This window comes from Electrona antarctica (assembly GCF_951216825.1).
Source record: "Electrona antarctica genome assembly, chromosome: 4".
NCBI lineage: Eukaryota > Metazoa > Chordata > Actinopteri > Myctophiformes > Myctophidae > Electrona > Electrona antarctica.
Genome location: NC_136809.1, coordinates 55,830,562 through 55,856,563, shown reverse-complemented (window position 1 = coordinate 55,856,563; position 26,002 = coordinate 55,830,562). Strand labels below are relative to the sequence as shown.

The following is a 26,002-nucleotide window of genomic DNA, read 5'->3' as shown; positions in this document are numbered from 1 at the left end:
AGGTGGTGGAGTTGGCTGCTTTAGCAGACAGTTTGAGAGGGGGAGAGGTGGTGGAGTTAGCTGATTTAGCAGACAGTTTGAGAGGGGGAGAGGTGGTGGAGTTAGCTGCTTTAGCAGACAGTTTGAGAGGGGGAGAGGTGGTGGAGTTAGCTGATTTACAGTTTGAGGGTCCAATGGAGTTAAGAGGTTTTGTCCAAAGCACTTTTTAATACTTTCCATTGGTTCAATATTTTTTAACCAACACTATACACATAAAGGGTGTTTAATAGCTCTGATTTATGCAAAGAAAGTCAAAAACCTAAAAAATGGAGTTTGGTGGTTTCCTCCCGACAGCAATACTGTAATTATTGACAAAAACACTTAATCACTGTCTTCTAGATGTGTTATAGTAAAACAGTAAAACAGACTATAAACAACAGTACAATTTTAATACGTGTTTATTCCTGACAGAATGTATACATTACGGGGCCAACAAACACGTCTCTTTAATGTAACGTTACCACAAACCGTGTTACACAGAATGTAATGGTAGTAACAGAGTTACATAGCATAGAGCAGAAAACCACTGAACACACTGTGGTTGTCTACATCATCATAGAGCTTGTTCCCACCAGGTATACGCATGTAAACTGTGTCTCCCTGCTCCAGCTCTAGGATCATTCCATTAGACACAGATTCCCAATTAGCAGTGTTCCATGCAAGGTTATAAAGGAGTCTCTGACCATTTTTATACATCTGGATACGCACCCACTCTGATGACCTGGAGCCTAATGCTGAGAATCTGAACTGATAAACGCCTTTCACAGCTGATGTAAAGATACCTGAGAGAGAGAGAGAGAGAGAGAGAGAGAGAGAGAGAGAGAGAGAGAGAGAGAGAGAGTCAGAGGACACACACACACACACACACACACACACACACACACACACACACACACACACACACACACACACACACACACACACACACACACACACACACACACACACACACACAGAGAATACAGCTGTGTGAATGAACCATCCCACCATGTATAGAGTCAGACTCTTAGAAATATCAGATCTATACAAGCTCACAACCAATGACATTAAACTTCACTCATCCCATCCTTCCTGCCTATTGGTTTAAATAGGAAACTAATTAAACTATGAAGTCAATTAACATGAATGAACCTTAACCAACCTGTAGATGGATCGTAATGAATCATAACCAACCTGTAGATGGATCGTAATGAATCATAACCAACCTGTAGATGAATCATAACCAACCTGTAGATGGATCGTAATGAATCATAACCAACCTGTAGATGGATCGTAATGAATCATAACCAACCTGTAGATGGATCGTAATGAATCATAACCAACCTGTAGGTGGATCGTAATGAATCATAACCAACCTGTAGATGGATCGTAATGAATCATAACCAACCTGTAGGTGGATCGTAATGAACCATAACCAACCTGTAGATAGATCGTAATGAATCATAACCAACCTGTAGATAGATCGTAGCCGTTGCCCACGTTGGTGATGACTCTCTGGTAGATCAGAGTGGTGTCAGAACTATACGGTCCAACTTGTCCGCTGTTACTCAACCCAACAGAGAACGCCACCTTTGGTGGGTCTGTCAACACAGAGACATTATCACATTGTTAATAACATTAATATTAATAAAATCAACTATCCTAAGCCTGTGAGCTTGTAGCTTGTAGATATTTATATGCAATTATCATGACCAATGGCATTGCAATGAACATCAATGATGACGTTTAGGTGAAAAAATAACAAAACAAATTTAATTAATTAATGAATTAATTAAAATATGTTGTATTATTACAACGCTGGGTGTTACAGGGTTCAGAGTACATTCTAGTATCTATATAGTATTCTATAGTACTTCAGAGTACATTCTACTATCTATATAGTATTATATAGGAGTTCAGAGTACATTCTAGTAGCTGGTGGTACTAGAATGTATACTTTGAAGTACTGTAGAATACCACTAGATACTAGAATGTACTCTGAAGTACATTTGAGGTACATTTTGTCAACCAACTATTGGTTGGCAAAATCTTCCTCCTTAGTCTGAAAACCCACCTCTTCAGACTCCATCTTATCCCATAGCACTTGCCGTAGCACTTGCCTTAGCCTCCACGACCTTACAGGTGTATACAAAGGCTCAACTTGTAACTTATATAGAACTTATATTGTATGTAGACATAGCATAGTGTATATGCATAGTTTCATTATTATATAGACTATTTATATGGATTTGATGTATGACCATGTGTTGTTCTTGCTTACTGTAAATCGCTGTAAAGTGTCTGATAAATGCCTACATTGTAACCTTAACACCTACTATATTCTTTAATCTTTAATTTATAACATAATGTTTAATAAATAAACTCACTCCTCAGATCCTGTACTTGGTTGTCAGTAGCAGTCAGGTGTGTTTCCACGGTGGACAGCTGAGCAGCATGAGCTGAAATCAACACAACAAGATTACCATTAAATCAATTCAATAATGTATAATAGTCATATAATCCAAATCATTGAATGTAGTTTAGGGTGCTTTCTCATGTGTGGATTGTATGATTAATACAGACAATTATTATCAACACACTATTTCTGTTCTCTGAGCTCATCTGAATTATTGAACACTCAGAGGACACTCAGACAAGCCCTCCATCGTCACTTCATTCACACATCGATGGCGGAGGAAACCATGCAAGGCAGCAACCTGTACATCGATGGTGGAGGAAACCATGCAAGGCTCCAACCTGTACATCGATGGCGGAGGAAACCATGCAAGGCTCCAACCTGTACATCGATGGCGGGGGAAACCATGCAAGGCACCAACCTGCACATCGATGGAGGAGGAAACCATGCAAGGCTCCAACCTGTACATCGATGGTGGAGGAAACCATGCAAGGCTCCAACCTGCACATCGATGGAGGAGGAAACCATGCAAGGCACCAACCTGCACATCGATGGAGGGGGAAACCATGCAAGAAACCAACCTGCACATCGATGGACGAGGAAACCATGCAAGGCACCAACCTGCACATCGATGGAGGAAACCATGCAAGGCACCAACCTGCACATCGATGGAGGAAGCCATGCAAGGCTCCAACCTGCACATCGATGGAGGAAACCATGCAAGGCTCCAACCTGCACATCGATGGAGGAAACCATGCAAGGCTCCAACCTGCACATCGATGGAGGAAACCATGCAAGGCTCCAACCTGCACATCGATGGAGGAAACCATGCAAGGCTCCAACCTGCACATCGATGGAGGAAACCATGCAAGGCTCCAACCTGCACATCGATGGAGGAAACCATGCAAGGCTCCAACCTGCACATCGATGGAGGAGGAAACCATGCAAGGCACCAACCTGCACATCGATGGTGGAGGAAACCATGCAAGGCTCCAACCTGCACATCGATGGAGGAGGAAACCATGCAAGGCACCAACCTGCACATCGATGGAGGAAACCATGCAAGGCACCAACCTGCACTTCGATGGAGGAAACCATGCAAGGCTCCAACCTGCACATCGATGGAGGAGGAAACCATGCAAGGCACCAACCTGCACATTGATGGAGGGGGAAACCATGCAAGGCACCAACCTGCACATCGATGGAGGAAACCATGCAAGGCACCAACCTGCACATCGATGGAGGAAACCATGCAAGGCACCAACCTGCACATCGATGGAGGAAACCATGCAAGGCACCAACCTGCACATCGATGGAGGAAACCATGCAAGGCTCCAACCTGCACATCGATGGAGGAAACCATGCAAGGCACCAACCTGCACATAGATGGAGGAAACCATGTAAGGCACCAACCTGCACATCGATGGAGGAAACCATGCAAGGCTCCAACCTGCACATCGATGGAGGAAACCATGCAAGGCTCCAACCTGCACATCGATGAAGGAAACCATGCAAGGTTCCAACCTGCACATCGATGGAGGAAACCATGTAAGGCACCAACCTGCACATCGATGGAGGAAACCATGCAAGGCTCCAACCTGCACATCGATGGAGGAAACCATGCAAGGCACCAACCTGCACATCGATGGAGGAGGAAACCATGCAAGGCACCAACCTGCACATCGATGGAGGAAACCATGCAAGGCTCCAACCTGCACATCGATGGAGGAAACCATGCAAGGCTCCAACCTGCACATCGATGGAGGAAACCATGCAAGGCACCAACCTGCACATCGATGGAGGAGGAAACCATGCAAGGCACCAACCTGCACATAGATGGTGGAGGAAACCATGCAAGGCACCAACCTGCACATCGATGGAGGAGGAAACCATGCAAGGCACCAACCTGCACATTGATGGAGGAGGAAACCATGCAAGGCACCAACCTGCACATCGATGGAGGAAACCATGCAAGGCACCAACCTGCACATCGATGGAGGAAACCATGCAAGGCACCAACCTGCACATTGATGGAGGAAACCATGCAAGGCACCAACCTGCACATCGATGGAGGAAACCATGCAAGGCTCCAACCTGCACATCGATGGAGGAAACCATGCAAGGCACCAACCTGCACATCGATGGAGGAAACCATGCAAGGCACCAACCTGCACATCGATGGAGGAAACCATGCAAGGCTCCAACCTGCACATCGATGGAGGAAACCATGCAAGGCACCAACCTGCACATCGATGGAGGAAACCATGCAAGGCTCCAACCTGCACATCGATGGAGGAAACCATGCAAGGCTCCAACCTGCACATCGATGGAGGAAACCATGCAAGGCTCCAACCTGCACATCGATGAAGGAAACCATGCAAGGTTCCAACCTGCACATCGATGGAGGAAACCATGTAAGGCACCAACCTGCACATCGATGGAGGAAACCATGCAAGGCACCAACCTGCACATCGATGGAGGAGGAAACCATGCAAGGCACCAACCTGCACATTGATGGAGGAGGAAACCATGCAAGGCACCAACCTGCACATCGATGGAGGAAACCATGCAAGGCACCAACCTGCACATCGATGGAGGAAACCATGCAAGGCACCAACCTGCACATTGATGGAGGAAACCATGCAAGGCACCAACCTGCACATTGATGGAGGAAACCATGCAAGGCACCAACCTGCACATCGATGGAGGAAACAATGCAAGGCACCAACCTGCACATCGATGGAGGAAACCATGCAAGGCACCAACCTGCACATCGATGGAGGAAACCATGCAAGGCTCCAACCTGCACATCGATGGAGGAAACCATGCAAGGCACCAACCTGCACATCGATGGAGGAAACCATGCAAGGCTCCAACCTGCACATCGATGGTGGAGGAAACCATGTAAGGCACCAACCTGCACATCGATGGAGGAAACCATGCAAGGCACCAACCTGCACATCGATGGAGGAAACCATGCAAGGCTCCAACCTGCACATCGATGGAGGAAACCATGCAAGGCTCCAACCTGCACATCGATGGCGGAGGAAACCATGCAAGGCACCAACCTGCACATCGATGGCGGAGGAAACCATGCAAGGCACCAACCTGCACATCGATGGAGGAAACCATGCAAGGCTCCAACCTGCACATCGATGGAGGAAACCATGCAAGGCTCCAACCTGCACATCGATGGCGGAGGAAACCAAGCAAGGCACCAACCTGCACATCGATGGAGGAAACCATGCAAGGCACCAACCTGCACATCGATGGAGGAAACCATGCAAGGCTCCAACCTGCACATCGATGGAGGAAACCATGCAAGGCTCCAACCTGCACATCGATGGAGGAAACCATGCAAGGCACCAACCTGCACATCGATGGTGGAGGAAACCATGCAAGGCACCAACCTGCACATCGATGGAGGAAACCATGCAAGGCTCCAACCTGCACATCGATGGAGGAGGAAACCATGCAAGGCACCAACCTGCACATCGATGGAGGAAACCATGCAAGGCACCAACCTGAACATTGATGGAGGAGGAAACCATGCAAGGCACCAACCTGCACATCGATGGAGGAGGAAACCATGCAAGGCACCAACCTGCACATTGATGGAGGAGAAAACCATGCAAGGCACCAACCTGCACATCGATGGAGGAGGAAACCATGCAAGGCACCAACCTGCACATTGATGGAGGAAACCATGCAAGGCACCAACCTGCACATCGATGGAGGAGGAAACCATGCAAGGCACCAACCTGCACATTGACGGAGGAGGAAACCATGCAAGGCACCAACCTGCATATCGATGTGAACTCCCATGCAGCATAGCAGCTCCCCCAGACCATTAAAGTCTGTTCGGTATCGATTTGTTCTCATTGTGTATCTCATGTAGGCCTACGGTGGACATTGTGCGCCCGACTTTTTCCACAGAACAGGACACAAAACGAACACTTAAAATAAACACTTGAAGAAACACTCGGACAAGCACTCCATCGTCGCTTCATTCACACGTTCACACACCGATGGCGGAGGAAACCATGCAAGGCACCAACCTGCACATCGGGAGCAATTTCTTGCTCAAGGACACTTCAACTCTGGGGGAGCCCACAGGGAAGCTTGCGGTTCCCATCCAGCTGTTCTACCGGCCACTCTATCCCTGAGACACTGCCGCCCCCAAAATTACCTTCACTTTCTTTCTCCAAGTCTGCAACCTGGAGCTCTGTAGCATCTAGTCTGCTCTGGTGGTCTTCAGCGTAGCCCTCTGTAGCATTCAGCCTGGCCTGGTGGTCAGTAACCTGGACCTCTGTGGCATCCAGTCTGGTCTCTGTGGCGTTCAGCCTGGCCTGGTGGTCTGCAACCTGGGACTCACTCTCACTCACTTTGGCAGCCATTACTGGAAAAAAAATCACACCTGTGTGAAGTGAGTGGTGCAACTCTGTGTGGGGGTCCTGGTTGAGAAATTACAGAGTTACCGTGTGGGGGTCCCTCTACTGTAGGCTACTGTACTGTACTGGCACACCCAAAATCACCATATATACAGTTAATATGTGCATGTGTGTTTGTGTGTGTTGCGCACAGGTGGTGAAAAACAACCGTGCTGTTTTCGTGCTCAGACGCACCCACCCACACACATAGCTCCGTAAGGGAGTCAAAAACATACCACAGATACATAGATGTATGTTAACTCGTTTTGTGCCACTGACCAATAAAAACGTAATTTTTGTTTATTTCTGTTGATTAAGTTAGATTGAGATCGTCGCCACCGTCTCAATGACCCTCGGTTGCTAGGCGATCGAGTAAACATGCAGGACATAAGCAGAAGTTAAAAGTCAGCTTGTCGTCTGCATGCCTCCAGCAGCAAGATGTCGGCCCATACAGCGCCGTCCCTAGGCATATGCAAGAGACGCGCTGTGTGTAGGGCAACACGCCCGAGGGATGCAGCGCAAACATTATGTGTAGGGCAACCAAATCAGCGATGTCCCTGGGCCCATAACGAAAGCGTTGATGTTTCACGCTTACAAAATGTTTCGGTATGTTTAAAGGTAAAACACTAAGATTGTGGGATGGTTTTACACAGACGTTTTATACGGACATTTCAAGTAGCATTCAGGTGTGTTTCTACGGTAGACATCTGAGCAGTATGGGCTGAAATCAAAACAAGATTACCATCAATCAATTAAATTATTGATAATAGTCATTACATCATTAATCACAATCATTAAATGTAGTTAAATGTACTTTATCATGTGTGGATTATATGATAAATACAGTAAATTACATTATCAACACACTATCTATTCTCTGAGCTCATCTGAATTAATAAACACTTAAAATAAACACTTGAAGAAACACTCGGACAAGCACTCCATCGTCGCTTCATTCACACGTTCACACACCGATGGCGGAGGAAACCATGCAAGGCACCAACCTGCACATCGGGAGCAATTTCTTGCTCAAGGACACTTCAACTCTGGGGGAGCCCACAGGGAAGCTTGCGGTTCCCATCCAGCTGTTCTACCGGCCACTCTATCCCTGAGCCACTGCCGCCCCCAAAATTACCTTCACTTTCTTTCTCCAAGTCTGCAACCTGGAGCTCTGTAGCATCTAGTCTGCTCTGGTGGTCTTCAGCGTAGCCCTCTGTAGCATTCAGCCTGGCCTGGTGGTCAGTAACCTGGACCTCTGTGGCATCCAGTCTGGTCTCTGTGGCGTTCAGCCTGGCCTGGTGGTCTGCAACCCGGGACTCACTCTCACTCACTTTGGCAGCCATTACTGGAGAAAAAAAATCACACCCGTGTGAAGTGAGTGGTGCAACTCTGTGTGGGGGTCCTGGTTGAGAAATTACAGAGTTACCGTGTGGGGGTCCCTCTACTGTAGGCTACTGTACTGTACTGGCACACCCAAAATCACCATATATACAGTTAATATGTGCATGTGTGTTTGTGTGTGTTGCGCACAGGTGGTGAAAAACAACCGTGCTGTTTTCGTGCTCAGACGCACCCACCCAGCCACCCAGCCAGCCACCCACCCACCCACACACATAGCTCCGTACTCAAAAACATACCACAGATACATAGATGTATGTTAACTCGTTTTGTGCCACTGACCAATGAAAACGTAATTTTTGTTTATTTCTGTTGATTAAGTTAGATTGAGATCGTCGCCACCGTCTCAATGACCCTCGGTTGCTAGGCGATCGAGTAAACATGCAGGACATAAGCAGAAGTTAAAAGTCAGCTTGTCGTCTGCATGCCTCCAGCAGCAAAATGTCGGCCCATACAGCGCCGTCCCTAGGCATATGCAAGAGACGCACTGTGTGTAGGGCAACACGCCCGAGGGATGCAGCGCAAACATTATGTGTAGGGCAACCAAATCAGCGATGTCCCTGGGCCCATAACGAAAGCGTTGATGTTTCACGCTTACAAAATGTTTCGGTATGTTTAAAGGTAAAACACTAAGATTGTGGGATGGTTTTACACAGACGTTTTATACGGACATTTCAAGTAGCATTCAGGTGTGTTTCTACGGTGGACATCTGAGCAGTATGGGCTGAAATCAACACAAGATTACCATAAATCAATTAAATTATTGATAATAGTCATTACATCATTAATCACAATCATTACATGTAGTTAAATGTACTTTATCATGTGTGGATTATATGATAAATACAGTAAATTACATTATCAACACACTATCTATTCTCTGAGCTCATCTGAATTAATAAACACTTAAAATAAACACTTGAAGAAACACTCGGACAAGCACTCCATCGTCGCTTCATTCACACGTTCACACACCGATGGCGGAGGAAACCATGCAAGGCACCAACCTGCACATCGGGAGCAATTTCTTGCTCAAGGACACTTCAACTCTGGGGGAGCCCACAGGGAAGCTTGCGGTTCCCATCCAGCTGTTCTACCGGCCACTCTATCCCTGAGCCACTGCCGCCCCCAAAATTACCTTCACTTTCTTTCTCCAAGTCTGCAACCTGGAGCTCTGTAGCATCTAGTCTGCTCTGGTGGTCTTCAGCGTAGCCCTCTGTAGCATTCAGCCTGGCCTGGTGGTCAGTAACCTGGACCTCTGTGGCATCCAGTCTGGTCTCTGTGGCGTTCAGCCTGGCCTGGTGGTCTGCAACCCGGGACTCACTCTCACTCACTTTGGCAGCCATTACTGGAGAAAAAAAATCACACCCGTGTGAAGTGAGTGGTGCAACTCTGTGTGGGGGTCCTGGTTGAGAAATTACAGAGTTACCGTGTGGGGGTCCCTCTACTGTAGGCTACTGTACTGTACTGGCACACCCAAAATCACCATATATACAGTTAATATGTGCATGTGTGTTTGTGTGTGTTGCGCACAGGTGGTGAAAAACAACCGTGCTGTTTTCGTGCTCAGACGCACCCACCCAGCCACCCAGCCAGCCACCCACCCACCCACACACATAGCTCCGTACTCAAAAACATACCACAGATACATAGATGTATGTTAACTCGTTTTGTGCCACTGACCAATGAAAACGTAATTTTTGTTTATTTCTGTTGATTAAGTTAGATTGAGATCGTCGCCACCGTCTCAATGACCCTCGGTTGCTAGGCGATCGAGTAAACATGCAGGACATAAGCAGAAGTTAAAAGTCAGCTTGTCGTCTGCATGCCTCCAGCAGCAAAATGTCGGCCCATACAGCGCCGTCCCTAGGCATATGCAAGAGACGCACTGTGTGTAGGGCAACACGCCCGAGGGATGCAGCGCAAACATTATGTGTAGGGCAACCAAATCAGCGATGTCCCTGGGCCCATAACGAAAGCGTTGATGTTTCACGCTTACAAAATGTTTCGGTATGTTTAAAGGTAAAACACTAAGATTGTGGGATGGTTTTACACAGACGTTTTATACGGACATTTCAAGTAGCATTCAGGTGTGTTTCTACGGTGGACATCTGAGCAGTATGGGCTGAAATCAACACAAGATTACCATAAATCAATTAAATTATTGATAATAGTCATTACATCATTAATCACAATCATTACATGTAGTTAAATGTACTTTATCATGTGTGGATTATATGATAAATACAGTAAATTACATTATCAACACACTATCTATTCTCTGAGCTCATCTGAATTAATAAACACTTAAAATAAACACTTGAAGAAACACTCGGACAAGCACTCCATCGTCGCTTCATTCACACGTTCACACACCGATGGCGGAGGAAACCATGCAAGTCACCAACCTGCACATCGGGAGCAATTTCTTGCTCAAGGACACTTCAACTCTGGGGGAGCCCACAGGGAAGCTTGCGGTTCCCATCCAGCTGTTCTACCGGCCACTCTATCCCTGAGACACTGCCGCCCCCAAAATTACCTTCACTTTCTTTCTCCAAGTCTGCAACCTGGAGCTCTGTAGCATCTAGTCTGCTCTGGTGGTCTTCAGCGTAGCCCTCTGTAGCATTCAGCCTGGCCTGGTGGTCAGTAACCTGGACCTCTGTGGCATCCAGTCTGGTCTCTGTGGCGTTCAGCCTGGCCTGGTGGTCTGCAACCTGGGACTCACTCTCACTCACTTTGGCAGCCATTACTGGAAAAGAAATCACACCCGTGTGAAGTGAGTGGTGCAACTCTGTGTGGGGTTCCTGGTTGAGAAATTACAGAGTTACCGTGTGGGGGTCCCTCTACTGTAGGCTACTGTACTGTACTGGCACACCCAAAATCACCATATATACAGTTAATATGTGCATGTGTGTTTGTGTGTGTTGCGCACAGGTGGTGAAAAACAACCGTGCTGTTTTCGTGCTCAGACGCACCCACCCACCCACCCACACACATAGCTCCGTAAGGGAGTCAAAAACATACCACAGATACATAGATGTATGTTAACTCGTTTTGTGCCACTGACCAATAAAAACGTATTTTTTTTTTTAATTTCTGTTGATTAAGTTAGATTGAGATCGTCGCCACCGTCTCAATGACCCTCGGTTGCTAGGCGATCGAGTAAACATGCAGGACATAAGCAGAAGTTAAAAGTCAGCTTGTCGTCTGCATGCCTCCAGCAGCAAAATGTCGGCCCATACAGCGCCGTCCCTAGGCATATGCAAGAGACGCGCTGTGTGTAGGGCAACACGCCCGAGGGATGCAGCGCAAACATTATATGTAGGGCAACCAAATCAGCGATGTCCCTGGGCCCATAACGAAAGCGTTGATGTTTCACGCTTACAAAATGTTTCGGTATGTTTAAAGGTAAAACACTAAGATTGTGGGATGGTTTTACACAGACGTTTTACACAGACATTTCAAATTACCTTCACTTTCTTTCTCCAAGTCTTCAACCTGGACCTCTGTGGCATCCAGTCTGGTCTCTGTGGCACCCAGTCTGGCCTGGTGGTCTGCAACCTGGGACTCACTCTCACTCACTTTGGCGGCAAATACTGAAAACAATATCACAGATAAAAAAAAATGTATGTTGAGACTACTACTGTATATGAACGGGGCGGCGGGGCCTTCTGCTCAGCTGCTCCTCGGCTGTGGAATGCCCTCCCCTACCACCTGAGGGCGCCACAGCCCGTGGACTAAAAGACCTTCCTTTTTCACAAGGCATTTGCCTATAGATGGACTTATAGATGCCCTGTGTGCTTTTAAAACATTTTAGCTGGGTATAGGTGAACACTGACGGGAAAGCATTCACTGTTTTTATTCGCATTATTATCTTATTCCTAATATTTCTGTGTTTTATTTTTCCTTCTTGATGTAGCACATTGAGATTTGCTTCAAATGTAAAGTGTGCAACAAATAAAATGTATTATTATTAGTATTTGTATTATAAACAGTTAAGCCTGTACAGTACCGTAACAACATCTACAAGCTCCAGTCCATGTGGACCATCCTTACCTCTCACTAAGCTCCTCTGCTTCTGGACTTCTCCCTCCATGTTGCTGAGCTGAACCCGTTGTTCCACCACGGTGTCTCTGAGCTCCTTGGCTTCTCCCTCGCTGGCTGCCACCCTTAGTTAGGGAAAGTTAAAGAAAGCAAAATAAATGCTTACCACTATTCTTCACAAATTAGTTCATAAAGGTATATATACTATCTTTTACAGTAGCTACCAGCAGCAGCAGGCTCAACCAGGCTAGCAGCAGGCTACCCGCAGGGGGAACTGCCCATAGATCCGAAGTCCTGTTAGTCCGAACATGCATTAAGGTGCTAGCAGCACTGCTAGCGGCTAGCAGCAATGCCCCCCCCAATCTGGGGGCCAGTAGTACCCCCTACCCTATCAATATTTTCATGTTTTACAAATGTTAAATCTATAAGTTCTCCATGCTTATTATAAATATATACATGTTCAAATTAATTGAATAGAAATACAAGGTATGCATGCAGAAGACATTATAGGCCTAATGCTCAACATATTTGTATTTCTTTGTTTGTTGTTTGTGCTGCTGCATAATTGTATAGCCTACTTGTAGCCTTTTTCAAGCATCACTTTGTTTGTTAAAAAAAGTGTTGGGACCGTTACTTTTAAAAAGTAACTAGTTACAGTTACTAGTTACATCATTTCAAAAGTTACTTTACTGTTACTTAAACCAAAAAGTAATGCGTTACTGTGAAAAGTAACTTTTTCGTTACTAAAAAAAAAGAAAGTGGGGGTCCCCGTAAATTCCAGACCCACAGGAACGCGCTCAGGGTGCCAGCCCGGTTCAGGTGAAATGCCCCACGTCCAAAACTGTCAAGAAATGACAGAGTTACCGTGTGGGGGTCCCCGGAACATCCAGACCCCCAGGGAACACGCCCAGGGGGCCGGGCCGGTTCCGACAAGCCGCCCCGCATCCAAAACCCTTGGTGGAGAAAATATGCTATTTCCGTGCTCAGACACAGGGACACAGCCAACCAGCCAGGGACACACATATAGCTGTCTATATAGGAGTGGTTGCACCACTCAAAAAGAAAAAAGGGCTCCCACTTCCAGGCCATTCATTCATGCCTTCATTTCAGTACAGTTAGTGATAATAATACCAATTCCAGGGGGGACTGGTGGTGATTTTGATGATGCTATGTAGGCCTATCAATACATATTTATAGCAAACAACACAAGTAGGCTACAACCAACACAACATGGGGGTTCCAGTTCCACTGCTCCAGTGAATGTTGTATGTGCAGATAGGCTGAGATAGCTCATAGCTGCTCTTATTGGTGGTGCATGGTGGCAATACAAATTTGAGTCTGGATTTATAAACAAAGTAAGACCAAAACCAGAATTAATATTTGATTATCAAACACACACGTGCGCGGCGCAAAGTCTCTGTCTGTCTGTCTGTCTGTCTGTCTGTCTGTCTGTCTGTCTGTCTGTCTGTCTGTCTGTCTGTCTGTCCGTCCGTCCGTCCGTCCGTCCGTCTCTCGCTCGCTCGCTCGCTCACATGATGTGCATGCGCACGGCGCACACGTCTCTCACACACACACACACACACAGACACACACACACCCACGCACGCACGCACGCAATCACGCACGCAATCACACGCGCGACCTACACAAACAAACAAACAAACACATGCACGCAAAAGTTGAGCAAAAGTCTTTGTGCTATTGGAGCAGCTCGCAGGTGAAGGAATTAAGGAATAGGCCTATATCCATAGACATATATACATATGACAACGACATCGAGGCATGACATCTTCTCCCATGGAGAAATAAGGCAGACAAACCAGCTGTAATAAAATATAATGTAATAATCTGCTTAACTAATAGGAAGAATAAGAATGCACTCAGACATATCAATTTGATCCAAGCCAACTCAAGGACTATTGTACGGCTGTGTGTTCGTTCGTAACTCCCTTGGGAAAAGTTGTGCCATTAACAACCATTATGCAGGCAAAATGTACACAATTTCACAAAATATTCTGTTTAAGTAGCATGTGAAACTAGTGGGTTTTCATCATTCTGAATCCATTGCAGTCCATCACAAATGTGATGAAGTCATAACATTTGGAAAAGTATACTGTAAAAAGGGAACAAGCTCTGCCATTCATTTTAATTGTTTTTTATGCTTGATCGGACATACTAAAATTACTTTTCTCAAATTTAACTGAACTAAGAAACTGTGAACCCAATGTAAATATTTTATATGCATGTATTTACTGAAATTGCGTTTTTGGTTTTGCAATTATACAATGTTGTGGTGACTGACTGTCTGTGAATGCTAATGCTATAGCATGATGTGGCTAGCTACTAGCTAACTTGGTGTGGCTATAGCCAGAACAGCTAACTTGAATCACAGAGTTGCCGCGTTTAGCACGGCACTTGTTGGTGTATGAAATTAGTTTAGTTGAAACGTGAGTTGGCTCGTAGCCTCTGTGTTGCGATAGTTTTGTGTGGTTTTGTTCGCCATTATTATCATCATTATTATTGTGAATGCTAACGCTATAGCATGATGTGGCTAGCTACTAGCTAACTTGGTGTGCCACTAGCTATAGCTAGAACAGCTAACTTGAATCACAGATTTGCTGCGTTTAGCACGGCACTTGTATGAAATTAGTTGTGTGAAGATGAAATCTACAAGCTCACAACGTGTCGCAGCACAGGGCTTGTGCTTGTAGATCTGCTATTTTCATAGATAGAAAGTAAACATGCAGCTGTTGAATAAAGGAGAGGATGTTAAATTGACTAAAATAATGAAGTAAACTGACCCTGTTGACTGTAAACCATCCCAAAACATTTTATTTGTATTGCATTTGGACCTGTTGCTTGCCGAAACAAGCTGACCTGTTTAAAAAATCACACCTGTGTGAAGTGAGCGGCACTCTTATCATCATCCATTCATTGTTATTCCATTTCATCCCATTCATGGGAATTTAATGTAGGACAAAAATGGCTGATATATGACATTAATTCTCCATTCATTGTCAATGGTATTTAGGACAAATCTACACTATAGCTGAATATAGGAGGGGCTAGCGCTCCTCAAATTGTTGTTGTAAATGATCATCTGTCATTTGAGTGGTGCAAACACTCCTATACACAGCTGTGTTTGTGGCTCTGTCCGTGGCTCTGTCCCTGGGTCTGTCCCTGTGTCCCTGGCTGTGTCCCTGTGTCCCTGGCTGTGTCCCTGGCTCTGTCCCTGGCTGTGTCCCTGGCTGTGTCCCTGTGTCCGTGGCTCTGTCCCTGGCTGTGTCCCTGGTTCTGTCCCTGTGTCCCTGGCTGTGTCCCTGGGTCTGTCCCTGTGTCCCTGGCTGTGTCCGTGGCTCTGTCCCTGGCTGTGTCCCTGGCTGTGTCCCTGTGTCTGTCCCTGGCTGTGTCCCTGTGTCTCTGGCTGTGTCCCTGGCTGTGTCCGTGGCTCTGTCCCTGGCTGTTACCCTGGCTGTTACCCTGGCTGTGTCCTTGGCTGTGTCCCTGGCTCTGTCCCTGGCTCTGTCCCTGGCTGTGTCCCTGTGTCCCTGTGTCCCTGGCTGTGTCCGTGGCTCTGTCCCTGGCTGTGTCCCTGGTTCTGTCCCTGGGTCTGTCCCTGTGTCCCTGGGTCTGTCCCTGTGTCCCTGGCTGTGTCCGTGGCTCTGTCCCTGGCTGTGTCCCTGTCCCTGGCTGTGTCCCTGTGTCCCTGGCTGTGTCCGTGGCTCTGTCCCTGGCTGTTACCCTGGCTGTGTCCTTGGCTGTGTCCCTGGCTCTTTCCCTGGCTGTGTCCTTGGCTGTGTCCCTGGCTGTGTCCCTGTGTCCCTGGCTGTGTCCCTGTGTCCCTGGTTCTGTCCCTGTGTCCCTGGCTCTGTCCCTGTGTCCCTGGCTGTGTCCGTGGCTCTGTCCCTGGCTGTGTCCCAGTGTCCAGGGCTCCAGCGTGCGACCTATTAGGTCGCATATGCGACTTAATTTATTAAGGGTGATACTTAAAATTGAATGAGGTCGCACAGGTGCGACTTGCTGGAAGGATGAGTGGAGGAAAAAAAAACATCCCGCAGTGCTTGCCCGTTCCATTGATTGAAAACATTGGACTTTCGCCTGACGCCCAGTGTTCAAAGAACGATCGTTCACGAAAACCCACAAATAAGCCCTTCAGACTTGGATGGTCAGAGCGGCGCGATTACATACAAAGTCAATTCAAAGACGAGAATTGCGCAAACGGGCGCGGCGCGACCTGCCGCGGTACAAACTGGACGAACCGAGGCGAATATATATTCAGGTCTGAACGCAGCTTATCCGACACAAATTAACTAATCTTTCTCAGCTGTACAATTTCACTGGAGCGCGCAGCGCGCATATCTAACTGCATGATGATCAGTCATGATCTACACAGACAGCCGACTCCCGACCCAAACACTGAGTGAAACTTAGTAAACGTGTTGTTTGATTAAACATGTGCCACGAAAAATAGCTTCCAAAGCTTGTTATGTTTGCATCGAGGAGGTAGCCTATGTGTCCATACCATACGTGAAAATAGCTGATCTACAAGCTCACAAGCTTGTAGATCAGCTATTTTCAGCACGCAGAGATATGCAGGCTCTGAGAGCATTCCGAAACTTTTGCCTTCACAATAAAAGCATGCAGCTTTCACAAGTTGGCCCATAAAGACAAGGAAAAGGATTAAGAATTTGGTGGCATTTCACCTTGCAAAAGATTTTTTCCAAAATGTAGAAATATTATAATAAGGAATTAATTTGGATAATGGTAATGGAGATATTGTACAAATTGTCACTTTATTAATCCAAAAGGTTTGGACTGCATTTAATTTTCAACACAAAACCTTAAACTGACTCTGTGTGTGGAATATAAATATTGCCTTTATTGACTGAGTGACTTTGTGGTGGGTTGAAACCATCTACAGTGTTTTGAAGTATAACCAGGTAGGTTGCTGTTTTTTACACAGTGACCTTTGTAGGGGGTTTTATGATTCAAACCTTTAATGGTGGAAACCACTACATAAATAAATGGCGCCCGATGTGGGGGCATGATAAGATCATGTATTAATACCACGCTATACAAAGAAAAAAATGGTGCTACCTAATTTGTGGTGGCGCTACCAAATGAAAAGGTAGGTGGCACCAGTGCTACCTGTGAAAAAGTTAGTCTGGAGCCCTGCCAGTGTCTGTCCCTGGGTCCCTGGGTCTGTCCCTGTGTCTGTCCCTGGCTGTGTCCTTGGCTGTGTCCCTGGCTGTGTCCCTGGGTGTGTCCCTGGCTGTGTCCCTGGGTCTGGGTCTGTCCCTGGCTGTGTCCGTGGCTCTGTCCCTGGCTGTGTCCGTGGCTCTGTTCCTGGCTGTGTCCGTGGCTCTGTCCCTGGGTCTGTCCCTGGCTGTGTCCCTGGGTGTGTCCCTGTGTCCCTGGCTGTGTCCCTGGGTCTGTCCCTGTGTCCCTGGCTGTGTCCCTGGGTCTGTCCCTGTGCCCCTGGGTGTGTCCCTGGCTGTGTCCCTGGCTGTGTCCTTGGCTGGGTCCCTGGGTCTGTCCCTGTGTCCCTGGGTCTGTCCCTGGGTCTGGGTCTGTCCCTGGCTGTGTCCGTGGCTCTGTCCCTGGCTGTGTCCGTGGCTCTGTTCCTGGCTGTGTCCCTGGCTGTGTCCGTGGCTCTGTCCCTGGGTCTGTCCCTGGCTGTGTCCCTGGGTGTGTCCCTGGCTGTGTCCCTGGGTCTGTCCCTGGCTGTGTCCCTGGGTCTGTCCCTGTGCCCCTGGGTGTGTCCCTGGCTGTGTCCCTGTGTCCCTGGCTGTGTCCTTGGCTGGGTCCCTGGGTCTGTCCCTGTGTCCCTGGGTCTGTCCCTGTGTCCCTGGCTGTGTCCCTGGGTCTGGGTCTGTCCCTGGCTGTGTCCGTGGCTCTGTCCCTGGCTTTGTCCGTGGCTCTGTCCCTGGCTGTGTCCGTGGCTCTGTCCCTGGCTGTGTCCGTGGCTCTGTCCCTGGCTGTGTCCGTGGCTGTCCCTGGCTGTGTCCCTGGGTCTGGGTCTGTGTCCCTGGCTGTGTCCGAGTATTTTAGTCCTTAATGGCATTTAAATGGTTGGTTGCATGCAGAAATGAAATGGCCAATCTACAAGCTCACAACGTGTCACAGCACAGGGCTTGTGCTTTTAGATCTGCTATTTTCATCATGCAACCAAGCATAACATGACTTGTCCCTTAGTACAGTGGTTCCCAAAGTGGGGTCCGGGGACCCCCAGGGGTCCTTGAGGCAGTTCCAGGGGGTCCCCAGATATAATGATAGTTTGTAACCAAATGAACCCTTATGGGTCTGTAACTCAGAGAGTAACGGGTCCATTTGGTTCCATTTGTACACTCTCAGAGTTAAATTAACTTTGATTTTACATTGGGGGTCCCAGAGATAGAAATCCCATAGACCGTATAGACTAATGCATGTCAAACTGGGGGTCCTTGACATTAAACGGGTTGAGAATCATTGCTAGAGCCGTACAAATCTTCTCTTATGAAACGTGATGAGGTCATTTGGGCAATTTAGCCCAAGGAGTGTTTTTAGTGCAAAACTAATGCCACACTAATGTCACATCGGCCCAAAATGTTGATGTGCTTTTATTGTGAAGGGAAACGTTTCTGAACATCTCAGCCTGCATATTTCCATGTGCTGAAAATAGCCGATCTACAAGCTCACAACGTGTTGTGCCTCTTTCTCTCTGTAGGCCCACATGCTGTTCTGGACGGACTGACCTCTGGCCCTCTGCAAGTCAGACTCTCCACTGTGAGGAAACGCAACTCAGGCATACCTTGTGAGTAAGGCTAATAGATCATTACATCGCCATACTTAACCCATTTAGACCTGAGATCGATTCTACAAGTCCTGGCAGTTTTCTGAAAAACCCATGTTTCTATATCAGTGGTTCTCAAAATATTTCATGTCAAGGAGCCCCAAAATTATATGTATTTGGCCACTGACCCCCATCTCAAAATATGTTGTTTCAGGGACCCCCAGAAGCAAAGATTTTAATTAAAAGCGTGAAAACTAAACAAATTTTAGACTTGTTTGCATGCAGAAATTAGTTCAAATTACGTGTTGGGCCTCTTTCTCTCTGCAGGCTTCCATGCTGTTCTGGACTGACTGACCACTTCACTGTCGGTCGACATTGAAGTGGTCAGTCACTTTGCAAGTCACACCCTATTCCAACAGAAATCGGAGGTCCCCTTTCCACTGAAGAGTTACGGAAGGCAGGTGTACTAGAAAAAAACATTTTGACAAGTAGAAAGAGTGTGCTTGAATAGACTGTGATGCTAATAGGTCACTTCAGTACATTCCCATACTTAAATCAAATTACAGAGCAGGTGATTTAAACCTGTTATATGCAGAAATTAGCCGGTCTACAAGCTCACAACGTGTTGTGCCTCTTTCTCTCTGTAGGCTTCCATGCTGTTCTAGACTGACTGACCACTTCACTGTCGTGTTACCGCTGTTAGTAATGAAGGCTCTGTTCCATTCTGGTCAAACAGTCAGTGTGAATGACGCTAATGAAGGCTCTGTTCCATTCTGGTCAAACAGAGTCAGTGTGAATGACGCTAATGAAGGCTCTGTTCCATTCTGGTCAAACAGAGTCAGTGTGAATGACGCTAATGAAGGCTCTGTTCCATTCTGGTCAAACAGAGTCAGTGTGAATGACGCTAATGAAGGCTCTGTTCCATTCTGGTCAAACAGAGTCAGTGTGAATGACGCTAATGAAGGCTCTGTTCCATTCTGGTCAAACAGAGTCAGTGTGAATGACGCTAATGAAGGCTCTGTTCCATTCTGGTCAAACAGAGTCAGTGTGAATGACGCTATTGAAGGCTCTGTTCCATTCTGGTCAAACAGAGTCAGTGTGAATGACGCTAATGAAGGCTCTGTTCCATTCTGGTCAAACAGAGTCAGTGGCTGCAGTTACATGAGGGCTGTTTCATTCAGAATGAAAACTTCAGAATTAATTAATTCAGAAGTAAGGTTTTTTGCTGCGTGTTTACATGGGAAATGGTCATTCCGAATGAGTGTTTACATGGACGATACTTTTAAATCCTATTATTTCATTCCACATCAGGTTTGGGGCTGGGAAGGCTTCTGATTGGATAGGGGACGGGGCGATTATGTTTACGTCCAGTGGTGGAAAGTAAACAAGTAAATTTACTTTAGTACTCTAAAGTACAATGTTGAGGTTTTTCTACTTTACTTGAGTATTTCCAATTTCCAATACTTTTACTTCTACTCCACTACATTTCAGGTGAAACAAAACAAAATTACTCCACTACATTTCAGTAAAACAAAATAATAATAATAAAAAAACACTTATGCTATTTTACTTTATAGTTGATGTATCCTGTAGCCTATCAGAGGTTGCTCTCATAGATGTGAAATTAAACATGTCTAGTTACTTAATAATTAATCGCAAAACAAGAGCATAATATATGCCATACCAATTACATGGAAACAAGCATGCACAGAAAGACCAGAATGAACTTAAGTGTTTACATGAGTCCAAAATTGTTTCAATAGGATTTAAAAATGGAATAAACCGGTCAGTTACATCAGATTTAAGTTTAAATCAGATTGGCCATTTTCATTCCGATTTAAGTTGGATTTAACTTTTAACCAAATGGACCCATAAGGGTCCATTTGGTTCCATTTGTACACTCTCAGAGTTAAATGGAACAGAGCCTTATAGTAGGCCTATACCATCCGTAACACCTGTGAAGGAAGTAGGAAGCATTATTCTGTGTGCATAGAGCCCATTCTAGATGCCTTCACAGACTTGTTTTATCAACCTCATTGTCATAATTTGGTGTGATTTGCAAATGACTTTAATGTCTGTCTCTCTGCAGGCTGCTCTGGACTGATTCCGGCTTGTGGCGATTCCTGCTTGGCTCCTCACAACGTATTCCTGCCCGGGCTCAGCCTCATTGGTAAGTAAATTTAATATTTATGTAGAATTGTAATGGTCTCTGCATACACACCATTTTGGAAAGACCTTGGGCTCCTTTCCTACTTCCTTCACAGGTGTTACCGCTGTTAGTATTGAAGGCTCTGTTCCATTCTGGTCAAACAGAGTCAGTGTTAATGATACTAATGAAGGTTCTGTTCCATTCTGTAATCTGGTCAAAGTGTCAGGGTGCTGCTATTGATGATATTCACATGGCTGCTATCTTGCCAGCAAGGTGATACCTAGGTGACACTTCCCACAGAGAGCCCATTCATCCAAACAGAAAAGTCCTCTCTAATTATATTAAACACCGTCAAAATCACCAACATTGCAGCTGTAGGGAAAGCTTGAATTATCCTCTTTCAATCTGTAAAGTTTTTGTTTAATAAAAATCCACCGTAGACATTTTATGAGCTACTTCCTGTCAAGAAATTCCTTGCAGATGATTATTTTAGAGTATCAGAGTATGGAAGTGCTCATTATCAGTAAAGCAACCTCCTGCTACCTCCTGCGTTATGTGCACATTCAAAACAGGTGGTACGCAGGGCCGTTGAGTGATAGTCAACGAGCACTTCCAAACTCCAGCACTTTGAAAAAACATCATCTGCAAGGAATTTCTTGACAGGAAGTAGCTCATAAAATGTCTACGGTGGATTGTTAGGGAAGGAAAGAAACGGGCGCAGTGGGATATATGCAGCCAACACTTCCGCGTTCAGCTTCCTTGGTCTCAACTGCGCATGTTTCTTTCCTTCCAAGGAGCAACATGGAGTCCACTGTACGGTCTTCGCTTCCCGTCCTCTTTAAATAGTCTTTGCCCTGAAGTAGGAAGAGAAGAGTTATTCTGTGTGCATAGAGCCCATTCTAGATGGCTTCATAGACTTGTTTTTATCAATCGCATTGTCATAATTTGGTGTGATTTGCAAATGTCTTTAATTTCTCTCTGCAGGCTGCTGTGGACCGATTCCTGCTTCGCTGTTCTGGAGCTGGAGTGACAACTGCTTCGCTGAGCTGGAGTGACAACCGCTTCGCTGAGCTGGAGTGACAACCGCTTCGCTTTCTGGAGTAAAGACTGCTTCGCTTTCTGGAGTAAAGACGGCTTTGCTTTCTGGAGTAAAGACTGCTTCGCTTTCTGGAGTAAAGACTGCTTTGCTTTCTGGAGTAAAGACTGCTTTGCTTTCTGGAGTAAAGACTGCTTTGCTTTCTGGAGTAAAGACTGCTTTGCTTTCTGGAGTAAAGACTGCTTTGCTTTCTGGAGTAAAGACTGCTTTGCTCTTCTGATAACTGCTTTGCTGTTCTGGAGTGATAACTGCTTGGCTTTGGCTGCTCGGTAAGTCATAACAAGTGAGACTGGTATTGCCAAATAAAGAAGGTCGGAGCTTCTCAAGCACTACGAACTTGATCATAGATATTATGACCCATGCACATATTAAACGTGCCCTTGCTCCGGCTTCAACACATTTAGAACCTGAGGTTGGTTCTACATAATGTCTTCTAAATCATGATCGCTTTCTGAAAAACCTAAGCTTCTATATCAGTGGTGCTCAAACCTTTTCATGTCAAGGACCGCCAGAATTATACGTGTTTGGCCACAGATCCCCATTTCAAAATGTTGTTCCAGGGGACCCCAGAAACAAAGATTTGAGTTTAAAATGTTCGCTGTGAAAGAATATATATTCAAAGATTTGCGCCTCATTTTCATCATTTTTTCAAAAATAGCAGATCTACAAGCTCATAGCGAGTACAAGCTTATAGCGAGGCGCTCTTAGCAGAGCCTCATGGACCGAGCAAACATATCTGCTCTGTAATTTGATTTCAAATTGATTGCTTTGTCAAGTATTGACTCACAATCAATCTGCTGCAAAGATTTAAGTATGGGTAACACAATTAAATGATCTCTTATCATTGCAGTCAAACACTAAACTAACTAAATGTTCTACAGCATCAAAATGTTTTTGTATGCATTCCATTTACACACAGGGGAGGGGATAGCTGTTGGAATGGCGTGTGACTCCCAGAGAACAGAAGCCAATTCCTGCACAATAGCTGCATCAACCTGTTCTACAATAGCAGTGTTATTTTTTGATATCGGAGGGACTGAAACTGTACTTGACAAATACCATAGATCCTGCAAGAGGTAACTAGCCACACCAGGGACAATAATGCTCCAACTTCAATAAAACAGAGGCAAATTTACGCTCTATAGAACTGGACACAGCTTCAATATTTTGCGTTTTCATGGAAAGAAGCATTGGACTCAACTGAAATATCCTCCTGCAATTAATTGCTAATAATTTAATTTTCAGAGGGGTGTTTATGCCTGGTCTGGCCTTAAGCCATTCTTAACCCCTGTTGGTGTTTTAAGCATTACGTTATACATTAGCTATTGAAAAATAGCAGAGCTTGTAGGTCTGCTATTTTTGAAAAATCGTGAAAATGTGGTGCAAATCTTTGAATATATATATATATATATATATATATATATATTCTTTCAGAGCAAACATTTTCAACTCATATCTTTGCTTCTGGGGGTCCCTGGAACAACATATTTTCAGATGGGGGTCGGCGGCCAATTACATATAATTTCTGGGGTCCTTGACATGAAATATTGAAAACCACTGATATAGAAACATGAGGTTTTTCAGAAAATTGTCATGACTTAGAAGACATTTTTTAAATTTCGATGTCAGGCCTAAATGGGTTAAAGTCTGAGCAATCATTTATAGAAGATGCCTTGTGTTTTCTGGACATACGAGTCCTGAAGGATCCATTCATATAACCTGAAATATACATGTAACAGTTTCAAAGTTCTGCAGATGCTGTTCAATGTGATGCAAATACTCTTTCAAAGTTGTGCTTTTATATTCACACAAGTCATCAGTTCAGCTTTTTACAGTGGTAAGTTGACAGTGACTCCTTGGTAGATGACTCTTAAGAGCATATTAAAGACTTTAATATCTATCCATTTAATTATCTTACAATAAACAAATGAAGGGAGTGGGACAGAATGTTCTAAACAGTATATGTGATCTGTAAGGCTCACAATTAACCCTGCTCCAAGTAAAGACACTGACACTTTGTCTCACTTTTTGCTCAGTCTTTGTGTGCAAGTGTTAATTGTTTGATCTGAGATTTGTTTGATTTGCCAGACCCAGAACTGAATGTACAATTGTTTGATCTGAGATTTGTTGTAGGTTGTGCACATGCACAGGACACTTTGTTAAAAATGCACTATTCTATTTATGGTTATGTTCTGGAAGAGAATAAATGTTGAACTTGAGAATATAAATCTGTGTCTCTAGATGAACCATGATTTGGTTCAAATGAAAAATATGCATTGGTTGAACTTAACATATAAGCTTAAACTAAAGTGAAAAAACAAGTTCATACAAATACGTTTTTTTAACTTAAGGTAACTTAAAATATTAGCTTAAACAAAAGTGAAAAAAACAAGTTCATACAAAAGTTTTTTAACTTAAGGTAACTTAAGATATAAGTTTAAACGAAAGTGAAAAAACAAGTTCATACAAAGAGAGTACATTGGTTCAATTAAATCTTATTTGATTAGAATAAAAAATATTCATTGGTCGGAAGTACTTATTTCATTTAAAGTAAGTGAATATATTTGCTTGTATGAAGGTATTTTTCTTAATTGAGATAAAGTAAATATATTACATGTAACAAGTTGACAGAGGTTTATTAGTTTGATCCAATGGAACAATTCTTGCTATATGGTAGTTTTTCGTGCCAAACAAGTGTTTTTCGTGCCAAACAATGCTTGCAATGGATTTTGAATCATGAAACCCCCCTAGTTTGACCCGTCACATGCTACTTAAAAACAGAATGAAATGTCGATAAATGTACGTAATTATATAAAAAAAACATCCCTAATTCCCATACCTGGCCTCCGTGTTGCTGAGCTTCTCTCTCTGCTGGACCACGGTGGCTCCCAGACGAAGCACCTCGTCTCTGAGATCCTTGGATTCTCCCTCGCTGGCTGACACCCTGGCCTCCACGAGGCTGAGCTGGACCCGTTGTTCCACCACGGTGTCTCTGAGCTCCTTGGATTCTCCCTCGCTGGCCGACACCCTGGTCTCCACGTTGCTGAGCTGGACCTGTTGTTCCACCACGGTGTCTCTGAGCTCCTTGGATTCTCCCTCGCTGGCCGACACCCTGGCCTCCACGAGGCTGAGCTGGACCCGTTGTTCCACCGCGTTGTCTCTGAGCTCCTTGGATTCTCCCTCGCTGGCCGACACCCTGGCCTCCACGAGGCTGAGCTGGACCCGTTGTTCCACCACGTTGTCTCTGAGCTCCATGGAGTCTATCTCCATGTTCTTCAGCTGGACTCTCTGTTCCACCACTATGTCCCTAAGCTCTTTTAGCTCTGCCCAGAGAAGGTCAGGTTGTTCTACGAAGTAACCAGCTGGTCCAGCATGAGTCTCATTAGTCTCATGGTGAGCCGCAGACAGACAGAAGAGTAACAGCAGAACAGCCACGCAGCACTTCATTCTGGAACAGAGTGACCGCGTCGGCGTCTCACAGCCTCCTTTTATGCCCCAAAAAGACACGTACTCGATGAACCAACGTTGGACGCGTGGTCGTTGTTAGATAAATTGTTGTTTACACGTCATGTCAAGTTAGCCACAACACAGATAGAACTTTGGCCCAGACCGTGTTCCATATAGGTCATATTTTGTCATCTTGCTCCGTTTTATCATTGTACCCTTAGTCTACTGCATG

The 26,002-nt window shown here is 45.4% G+C and overlaps 1 protein-coding gene across 1 annotated transcript; it reads right to left on the bottom strand.

Moving 5' to 3' along the window:
* Window positions 1–446: 446 nt before the first annotated feature.
* Window positions 447–25,800, bottom strand: LOC306921518 (uncharacterized protein). The gene is made up of 10 exons (XM_079498673.1): window positions 25,163–25,800; window positions 12,319–12,431; window positions 11,733–11,858; window positions 10,802–11,011; window positions 9,401–9,610; window positions 8,000–8,209; window positions 6,624–6,833; window positions 2,406–2,477; window positions 1,491–1,619; window positions 447–821 (listed from the first exon to the last, which is right to left on the bottom strand). Exons 1-10 carry the CDS (start codon window positions 25,768–25,770, stop codon window positions 541–543), a joined length of 2,169 nt encoding a protein of 722 aa, XP_079354799.1. The 5' UTR covers window positions 25,771–25,800; the 3' UTR covers window positions 447–540.
* Window positions 25,801–26,002: the final 202 nt, after the last annotated feature.

What these genes read in the sequence shown, in the direction of transcription:
- LOC306921518 (XM_079498673.1), bottom strand. Translation starts at nt 25,770, where the DNA reads ATGAAGTGCTGCGTGGCTGTTCTGCTGTTACTCTTCTGTCTGTCTGCG. An exon ending in CTTGGAGAAAGAAAGTGAAG is followed by an intron (nt 11,012 to 11,732) that starts GTAATTTGAAAT and finishes TTTCTTTTCCAG; the next exon opens with TAATGGCTGCCAAAGTGAGT. An exon ending in CTTGGAGAAAGAAAGTGAAG is followed by an intron (nt 9,611 to 10,801) that starts GTAATTTTGGGG and finishes TTTTTTCTCCAG; the next exon opens with TAATGGCTGCCAAAGTGAGT.